Source organism: Mastigoproctus giganteus, chromosome 2, assembly GCF_048544385.1.
Source record: "Mastigoproctus giganteus isolate SK-2022 chromosome 2, ASM4854438v1, whole genome shotgun sequence".
NCBI lineage: Eukaryota > Metazoa > Arthropoda > Arachnida > Uropygi > Thelyphonidae > Mastigoproctus > Mastigoproctus giganteus.
Genome location: NC_143576.1, coordinates 213,850,628 through 213,860,884, shown reverse-complemented (window position 1 = coordinate 213,860,884; position 10,257 = coordinate 213,850,628). Strand labels below are relative to the sequence as shown.

Sequence of the window (10,257 nt, the reverse complement as noted above, 5' to 3'; positions counted from 1 at the left end):
GTGCGTCGACGAACAGCCACGTGCTTTTTAAGGGAAGCAGTAGTAGGATGGAAATGTGGAAGCGCGCGCAACCGTTGTTTAGAGGACCTCCTCCCATAATTGAGAACATAAAATAAAGTCGGAGAAACATTGCGAAAATAATTTCTCCTCTGGTATATATAGATTGTGACGTGGGAGAAGGAGTGCTTTTGTAGTATTGAGTTCGACAGGTCATCGAAGAAGTTATTGGTGGGAAGGATGGAGATGGAAATTAAAGGAAAATTTTCCACACACGCGCACGCAAATGTTTTGCAACTTATTGTGACAGTTTTCTGCTAAAAATTTATTTCTCACAAATTTCTCAGAATTACTGTACTTTTATATCAGAAAAAGGAGTCTCTCTCTCTCTCTCTCTCTCTCTCTCTCTTTTTAAGCTTGCTCGTAGTGGTAACTTCAGGAAGATATCAAGTTTTACAAAGATAAACTTGCAATAAAGTATAACCACTTTACCCCTTATCTAGCGTTATATTTTCTGGATTGACTTTGCCTTAACAAGACTTATCGAATACCTTGTAGGGACATCTTTTGCCAGTAATACAGCCCGTACACGTCTTAACATGGACACGTTTTCAAGTGGATGGTCGTAGCATTGAATTTCCTTTCATAGTAGGTCTTAATCATGCTTAATTGGGCTGAGATCTGCTGATTTGGGAGGCTATAGGAGGACTGAGAATTCATCGTCATTCCTGAAACCAGTTAGCAACCTGATGGGTTTTATAGCATGTCCCCTGGTAGTGGTGCCCTAAGCTTGAGGTCCTCGGGCGTTGGGTACATAGGGCAAGAAAGGCTTTCCAAAGATCAAGTCGCAACTGGCCCCAAAAAGAAATAGAGGCACTCAGAGAACAATATATTTTTTTATTTCTTAAGTTAAAACGGTCCCAAGCCAGCTTATGGAAAACACACCAAGTGTTTATGGACATTACTGTACCCAGAAAGGCTATTCCATGTAGTGTTACACATTCTGTATTCTGCTCCATAGCAGACTAGTATAATGTGCGTACACAGTATAGAAATCATCACAATAACAGAAACCTCAGGAACACTTACATGGCACAGATTGGACTCAAAAAGAAGGAATCTTGGCATGCCTTTGGTTGGGACGTCCAGAATCGCCGACTCCTGGGGGTATAGTCTACTGGATTGTAAACAAAAAAGAAGCTCCAAAGAGGTGAAATCATGCAAACTACTACAACACCAGATGGGTCCCCAACCCACACGCGGGGAGACAACGTTCTAAATGCACTCTTCCCAACAGTTAGCAAGCCCTTGACAGAAGAACAGACAGAAATCTGCATGGAAAATTCTAGCTACCAATCTGATGTGACGGAATCCCTCTTCACATTAGAACAATTGAAATCTGCCATTGACAAGATCAAGAAAAACAAATGTCCAGGCCATGATTCATTGAGGTTGATGTAACTAAAAAACGAGCAACAGTATACTCGAATCACACCCTTCAGCTGTTTAACAACTGCCTTACAAAAGGCAAAATCCCAGACACTTAGAAACAAGCTAACTTCAGAATTATCCTTAAGAACCAGGAAAAGGTTCCAGATCAACCTAGATCTTACAGACTTATTGCACTACTGCCAGTACTTGGCAAAAGGCTAGAATGGTTAATTTTCCTCCGCTGGAATAATTGCTACACCTCCGCAAATATGCATTCAGACACACAATTCGGTTTTAAACAGGACCATACAACAGTAGATGCTATGTACTATATGGCCAGTAAAGGAAACACAGTAAATAAAAATATTTGCTGGCTATCTCAGTGGATTTTGAAGGCGCCTTTGATGCACTTTGTCGCCTCTCAACTTATATCATATTATTCAGGATTACTTAAGGAATAGACATGTCACAGTGCGTACCAGATTACAAGCAATTACTCGCACTGTGACCAGGGGACGCCCACAATGCTCAGTACTGGATCCTTGGAACTCAGTAATGGATGAAGTTCTTAACACAAACCTTTGCAAAATAATCTAATCACAGAACACATTGCAAAATAATCTAATCACAGAAGGTCTCCTGGTGTGAAGACACCAGCAGACCTTCTGTGATTAGATTATTTTGCACTTCAGTCAAAATGACCAGATAGCTCTTATTTCATCTCCACCCCACTTATTTGGGTAAAAAGATCAGAAATTATGCAGTCATGGTAGCCCGTATCAGTCACTCAGAGAGGAACCTCAAAAATTCCTCATATGTGAAGCAGGCTTTGTACCTGTAATAACCTGTGGTGCTGGCATCTGGTTTCTCAGAGCAGCCATGGTCAAGAACAAGCAAAAATAGACAGAATACATAAAATTCCACTCTTAACAATAGTCTGTAAATTTTGCACCGTGAGCATCCTGTTTGCAAGTATTGGCTGGTACTCTGCTGAATCTAGAGATTATTAAAAACAGGTTAAGCTGGTTGAAAAGACGTATACCCACTGATTTCATGGGTATTGCCCTAAACCTGCACAATCTTGTCAAACAAAAAAGCAACAAATAGCCATAAACAGTCAAATAAAAAGATAATTGGGACCAGACAACAAAGCGAGAGACAACCAAAAGGTTTAGTCTCCTGGTTGACCTGATATACCTAAAATCCCCGACTTGTTATACACCAGGAATGTCCGAAACCTTCATTTTGACTGGACATGGCTCTTTCAGGAATAAACTGTTTGGCCTTGGAATAGTCGATGACCCGAATTATAACTGTGGAACTAACGAGGTCTGGAGCCATATCCTCCACGACCGTTCCCTTTACAATGACCATGGAAGCATGTTCATCACTAAAATAGCGTGTCCTCTATCCATAAACCATGGGCACCGCACATGGCACATATCACAAAGCACTGACCGAGTATTCTCAAGCAGTCTTTGAAGCTCGCATGGAAATCCTGCGTTAGGCCATTAACACCACCACAATAGTAACTGAACCCACAATACCAACCTGATTCTGACGTAGTACCCCCACCCTCCTTCGGATGTGACATAATAAACTACCGAACGTAACTTACTGACCGAGACCTTGGGGCTTATCAGAGTGAATGATGCCTCCTTGCCCTAATTAACTGGAATATATGACCATGGGAGAGAGTGAGGAGTGACTTGTCAGAGTGGCTGTGAGTATACTTGAGATGCACGGAAGTATCACTGTTCAGGGCAAGCGAGCATCAGTTTTTGACCTGTGTATTGGGGCTTCGAACGTGTGAGGCTATTTCTCTTTTCCCCAATTATGACAACATAACAGTATAGTGTTCTGAACCTGCAAAAGAAATATATCCCAAGGCCTCGGTCAAAAATATTCAAAGTGCTGTAATGATTAGTCGTGCGTTGTGTAAGTGGGAGAGTACATGAGAATGTCCTAATTATCTATCGAATGTTGCACTCTGATTATGTATCTCCCTTCCCTCAAAATTCAATTACTTTCTTGCAGGTTAAGGTGTGCAATTGTGGTATGAATGTTTCTGGCAATGTGTGTAAACTGTGCGATTTCCAAAACTTATCTTGCTGATTGGCTCCTCACAAATACAACTGCAATTGGAGGATGGACCCAAACTAGCTGTTTCCCTCACTGTCTGTGCTGACACTATCCAGACCCCCGTAGGTGGTCAGGAGTAAGATGCAGATGGCTTCAGCTGGTCTGGTCAGCGTGCGATTTTTTAACATAACATAGCCTGGTGATAACCATCCCCCCCACATGGGATGCTCTGATTTTATGACTTTAATCCCTCCAAACATCCAGGACATTGCTCATTCCCCTCCTCCCTCCCTTCCCAACACTTCGCCTGGTGGACCCTATCACCCTAAACACTTGCTATTCTTAACAGGTTCTTCTGTGGAGGATGGGTTTCCTCTACAGAGGTGGCCCTTCTCTCCTCCTTTCTTCTATATTCCTGGTGGTGGACGTCTTCCTATCAGCCATCTTCTTCACTTTCACCTATCATTCAAGCTCGAACTGTCTCCCCCCGCGCTCCTTTCCAACAAAAACTTCAGAATTTTTTAGGAGTTTTCCCTGCCAAGTTCAGGCGACGCCAGGATTCGTCCCAACCACCAGAGACCTTACACCCTACTTCCTGGTCCACCTTGCAGTGGACAGGCAACGGGGGGGGGACCTTGGTTTTCCAAGGGTTCCAGGGATAAAAGGCCAGATGAATAACAAACCAACATAACTCAGCCAACATGAGGCAGGCCACATTAACATGCATTACCTGGCCGTCACAGAGTTTGTATTGCGTCACAAAAGTACACAATGCGGAGTTGGAAGAACCCCCACTGCCGCTTGACCTGTAGCACTAAACACAAAGTCCATGTTGATATTGGTCTTGCTAATCCTACGTTGTGCTGCGTTAATCATTTTGAATAAATTTAGAGGAAGGTCTGTAATGTAACCAATTTAGAAATAATTGTTATATTCTCTACCCTTTAATCAAAATAAGATATGGAATAAGAATTTGAACAGGGAGGTGAAACACTACACGGTAGAGCACGAAGGATTTCAGTGCTTCTCAATGTTCCGAATACGTCCGTCATACGCCAATATTTCAACCTAAGCAGGAAGTAATTTGATAACAAGAGATCTCCGAAGTTAATCGTTTTCTGGAATAACCACGCGCAATAATCATCCAAGAGGTCCAGGAATATGCAAGAAACCATGTCGTATCTAACTCACGATTCTCAATATGTTGTTTTCATCAGATAAGAGAACTTAGGTACCTTCCTTCTGTGCCGAAAGGTACTATCGGTACCTTTCGGCACAGAAGGAAAAATATTACGATATCCTGAATAATGCCAGTCTTCCCACACTAATATTATTTTAAGGTCCGAGAACGTTTAAAGGACAATTCTCTGTCTGTCACAAAGTCAGGTATGTGTGATGGCATCGTTTGGGTCTACCAGTTCTAAACGTTAACGCTAACGCTGGCTCGATCTGAGCCTACAAGATCTACAGTGGGAAAGAACTAGAAAGCTGTGCAAGGGATTTGTCCATGGAGACCTACATCATTTGCTCAATTAAAAACTGTTCTGTTGGAGCAACGGAGAAGTATTTCTGTCGGCACTGTCAAACTGGTGGAAGGTTTTTTACTAAGACTGGGTGCTGGTTTACGCACCAAAGCAGTGCCTACACTGTATTGAAATCTGACAAACAGACCTTTCTGCCATCCATTACTTTGTTTACAGTCAAAGTTTTTTATAGAGAATTATTTAAAACACACCACATAAACCACTTGGAGTTTGTTTAAACCTTGTAAACCCAATTCTAGCTGGTGAAGTGTTTTAAGATCAAAGATGATAGAAATACTTGATGTATCCTGTACCAGTTATTCAGAATAAAATACATATTCTACCATTCAGTGAAAATACTAAGTTTCGCATTTTTAAGTTGTTTCTGACTGGGTTTCATTTGAGAAATAACATGACAGAAATATGATTAATTAAAAAAATCGTGTCTCCAAAAGCTTGTCCAGATCATTGTATAAAATATAAGAATTTATTTACAACGAAAAAAGATGGATGTTACAAGTTTAAAGTTTACAATAGTGATGAAAATATACAATGTCAAGAAGTTTGGATGATTGATGATAGAAATTGAAATCAAATTCCGTTAGAGATGTAGGTAAGGAGGAGTCCAAGCTTGTTCTTTCTCAAGGAATGCATCTGTAGAAGTCCCTGAAGGTCTAGGGATGGTGTAGATAAGAAAGTAATAAACTTTCTGTTAATACTCCGATACAGCTCCATAGGATCAGCGAAGTTTGCAAAGATAGAGAGCACATGAACATCACCCTATTTAGAGATCGCTGGATTCGAACCACGTTGAACTCACAGGAGTGCATTGTTGCTGTACTTCTGCGTTAACAAATCGTCTACGTCAGTCCTTCTATAATGTCCCTGCAAGTGTAATAAGGGCCCTTTCCAGAATAATGGGACATTCGTTTCATTATCTCGTAGAGGACATCGCCAGGGGATAAAGTACAAATTGCATCTCGGTGTCCATGCAGTTTGTAATCTTCTGCAATGTAACCCTAAAAGAAAGAAAGTACATCTTAATTATTAGCCAATTAGACACATACACCCCTTGCTTAAAAGTAAATCTTTAAAAGTTTGTTATTTTCTATTTAAGAATACAGAGATCTCTCTCCTGGAACTATATATAGAACAGTAAAAACAAATTCTCGATGACCCATTTCAGTGTTTATGCAAACTTTCAGTCTTTTTATTGAGAAGCTACTAAAAACCTCGTGAAGTTTCAACCTGCATTTGCCAATCATTTAAATAACTTGGCCCGCCTAAACTTCATACCTAAACTACCATAAAAGATAATAGAATACTATAGGAGTGTTCTATAGTCAGAAATTGATATTGAACTTGAATTTCTACTTGTTATAATTTCAAGGAAATACTTAAAGCTCATTGGAAGATGATTCCAGTGAGCAGAAGTAGGGAAATAAATATAAAAAGGAATTATTCATTCGGTTTGGAAGGAAGGTTTGGGCTGATGCCACTTCAGAAGGAGTTAACTGATTCAGATCCCATTAAATAATTGGAGGAAAAATACGCACATGAAACTGAACATCTGCATGATAGGAAGCGGAGTGAGCTTGTAATTTACAACAGCAACAGTAATTAACTTGACTATTATAAATAAATTTTAGAGTGACTTTTGTGACACCTCCTGCGACTTGAAAAGTAATGCCAATTGAGATAAGAAGTTTGGTTAATCTCAGTAAAATATGTATTTATGTTTAGAACTCTACGTATAGGAAAATGCAGATTCGTTTTCTTTTACCATCATCGGCAAACTGTGGATGGGATTTCTAATCAATGGCGAAAGATTACTTATACAGGAGGGAAGGAGTAAGTGAAAAATGAATCTGGAAGGTACTTCAGCATTAGATGAAAGAAAACCCATCTAGCTTCACACGTAGTGGGTGGTCAGAGAAGAAACTGGCTGTCCAGTTTCAAAACTCAGAAGACAAATCTAAGAATAAGACCAAGGAGTAAGAGAATGTAAAGACCACGACACAAAAGAGGTGTTAACTCAAGTTCTGTTTTTTTTTTTTTAAAGAAATAAAGTATACTGATTCATTACGTTGAACTCATTTCCACTCCTCTAATGTCCAGTTTCTATGGGAATGCCACCAGCTTATTGTTCTGTATGATGTCTCATACAGTAGCAAAGGATCAGAGCCAAGTCCGTTTTCAGAGCCAATAAAACTTATTTAGCTCACAAGATGCGTTCTGAATTCAATTTCGATATGAGCTACTACCACACTGCGTATCTAACTCTTTAAATTATTATTGTTTCTCGATATTTTGATAAAATTAAAATCATAACATAAGCTATATTTTAAGTTCATTTTAATGATGAATGAACAGAAAGAAAAATGATTGTTTTGAATTAAAAGACGCGTTACCTTTTTCTTAGACATTCCGGGTTACAGTAAAAGTTGCCATTTTAGTATGTTAAGTACGTTGATCTATTTGAGCAACAAAATGAGATTATTTGGCTACTTTTGACTTAGCATTTGTAAGAAGTCTTACATAAATCTATATATAATTAGATACTTTTAATTCAAGTAACTTACCAGTTCCACTCCACATTGAATCAGTTTTTCAGCAGCTCTTAACATCTTTCTGTTTGGGACTAGATTTTGGAAGTTGCCCATGAAGGCTATAGAGAGGGAAATGTTGTTGTATCTTAAAGTGTGCGCCCCTACACGATCCCATCCACGTACACGATAGACACGTCCGTCGTTGCCAACCACGAAACTGTATCCCAGGTCACCCCAACCTGCAAATCAATAGCGAAAATTATTTCCACACTTTATATTTTGCTCCACTGCTGTATCTGGTGATACATTGACATTAAAATATGAGGAGAAACGTATAAGGAAGGATGAAAATCATTTATCGATGCGTACATAAACTTACCCCATCCAATCATGTGCAAATCTTGCATCTTCTTCATCACCTCAATGCATGCTTCCTTGGTGTAACACGTAATGCCTGCTGTGTGGTGGAAAAACACGTGCTCAACAGGAGTGTCAAGTGGTACGAATTCTTTAGCCGGTCTTGCTTCCCATTCATCTCTCTCAACAAACTCGATATTCTCGCACTCTGTAAGAAATGGAACAAAATAAACCTCATTGTTGCTTTATCCCATACAGCTAAACATGGGACCAGAAGGGGATCTCGTGTGTTTGGCCCAGATAATCAGTCCATTCTTTCTCTGATATTTATGGGTTGGCTTCTCCATCCCACCCCTTTCTAGTTAAGAATACTTCAAAATCGGACCGTATATTGAATTCAGACTGGTCCCAAACACCAGCGATGCTGATGAAAACAAGGATCACTTTCCCCTAAAAAATTGTCATAATGAGGAAGGAAGGTCATAACACTCACCATTATTAGGCACCGTCGGATATCCATCTGGAAATGACAAAATCATCACGACATATGACATCAACGCGAATGTTGTGAGATGTGCTGTCATAGCTAGAGATCCTGAAAAGATAAAAATAATTATAATATAAGATAAGGTAATATGTAAAATAGGCTAATCCATACCACTTATTTACTCTGTGTGGATTGTGGAGTAGTCTCCATCTATACCACACTTTCAGGGAAGTTTCTGAAACCAATTAAGTTAACCAATCTACTTGTATTGATTTCAAATAGTTGCTCTCGTGAAGAACAGGATATCCACTCATTCTAAAAATGGTTTAAGAAAATCTGTTCTGCATTGCTTATTAAGAATATTCTCAGGAACAAGTCAGACATCCTTGTTTAATCTGCGTGGGTAAAAACAGGTTTTCGTTGATTTTAATCTGTGAACAGCGTGTTTATCTTAATGTTCATAAAAATCGCTTGGTAATCAGGTACTAGCGACCTCCCTTCACTTCATTTCAAGCGTAATTTCTCCCCTCATTCTCTATAGGTGGTTTACTGCATCGCTTCCAAGAACCTTCTATCCAACCTTGTGCTGGAATCAAGATCTCGTTAAGAGATTTAAGCAATTAATGACACGAAGTTTCCTTCAAGAAAAACTTGTTATGGGATTAAATTGACGTTATCTCTAGTGGTGAAGATTTTACTGTCCATATCACAAAGAGATTAAGAAAATGTAAAGGACAATCATTACTCCTCCATCTACAGTCTTTTTTTATTCTATTCTGGGAAAAGAATTATCTACTAAATGGGAAGGTTAGTCAATAAATATCTAATGACATTCCACCGTGGAACATAAGTGTAATTGAAGAACGGACGTCACGTTAAAAACATAACTCTCAGAATGGTTTAAGAAAACATATGAAACACATTATTGGCCAAACTTCTTCGGTATTTTTAAAGCTGGGGAAAGAAGTAAGAAAAACTCACAAGGTGTACATAAGTTTGATAAGCTGGAAACTCACCTGCCTCTCAGTTCACCACTACGGGAAGACGATTTATCTTCTACACTGACAGTTATCATCTACCAAAAAATACCACCACCAGCGAGCTTCTGGTATGCTCTGTCCACGTGTTTCTCAGACCAACAAACAACCTGAGGAAATGAAGCAATAACTAGGATGCATGTGTGTGTCTACGGATTTTATTTAACTTCCGGTAGGTGACGTCATCGGTGAGAGGAATGTGGTGACAGATCAGTGAACAAAATGATGCGATGTTCGCGTAGAAAGTAAAACCTGCTTTGAGATTTTGAAGTGACGCCTTTGGGTGTTGTCGAATTTTATGTTTTGAATTCCAAGCTGCAGAAAAATAAAACGAATTACAGCAAAAAGTGTTGAAATGGTTAATATAAATAACTATACCGATTTTTCATAAAAATATCCTCCACGAGATTTTATTATTGTCTTACACAGACGTGACATTCTGGCGATTAATTTTATAATACTGTCTTGACTAATATTATTCCAAGCGATCTGCAAGGTTTCACGTAGACTTTGTGAAGATGGACAGACTTCAGAGATTTGACGGTCTGGATGATGCCATAAAAGCTCTATTGGAGATTGGGGTGGCCATACCATAATTTGCAATACCCCTCCTGTTGTTTATTTCCAAGAAAGTCCCTGTAAAATTTTGGGTCATCGTCTTATTGTATTATAAAATTTTCTTCCACAGAGTCGAAGTCCAGAGGATAATGTATTATGTTCAAGAATGCTTTTACAGCATTCTTTTCTTAAAATTCCTTCAATTCTGACGATGCCACCCAGTCCAGAAAAACAGA

The 10,257-nt window shown here is 39.3% G+C and overlaps 1 protein-coding gene across 1 annotated transcript; it reads right to left on the bottom strand.

The window, feature by feature from the left end:
• Positions 1–5,594: 5,594 nt before the first annotated feature.
• On the bottom strand, positions 5,595–9,540 carry LOC150090063 (peptidoglycan recognition protein 1-like). The gene is made up of 5 exons (XM_090389741.1): positions 9,443–9,540; positions 8,433–8,534; positions 7,962–8,147; positions 7,616–7,821; positions 5,595–6,052 (listed from the first exon to the last, which is right to left on the bottom strand). Exons 2-5 carry the CDS (start codon positions 8,521–8,523, stop codon positions 5,894–5,896), a joined length of 642 nt encoding a protein of 213 aa, XP_090245867.1. The 5' UTR covers positions 8,524–8,534; positions 9,443–9,540; the 3' UTR covers positions 5,595–5,893.
• Between the last annotated feature and the right edge of the window lie 717 nt (positions 9,541–10,257).

What these genes read in the sequence shown, in the direction of transcription:
- LOC150090063 (XM_090389741.1), bottom strand. Translation starts at nt 8,523, where the DNA reads ATGACAGCACATCTCACAACATTCGCGTTGATGTCATATGTCGTGATG. An exon ending in TTTGCACATGATTGGATGGG is followed by an intron (nt 7,822 to 7,961) that starts GTAAGTTTATGT and finishes ATTGATTTGCAG; the next exon opens with GTTGGGGTGACCTGGGATAC. An exon ending in TTCAATGTGGAGTGGAACTG is followed by an intron (nt 6,053 to 7,615) that starts GTAAGTTACTTG and finishes TCTTTCTTTTAG; the next exon opens with GGTTACATTGCAGAAGATTA.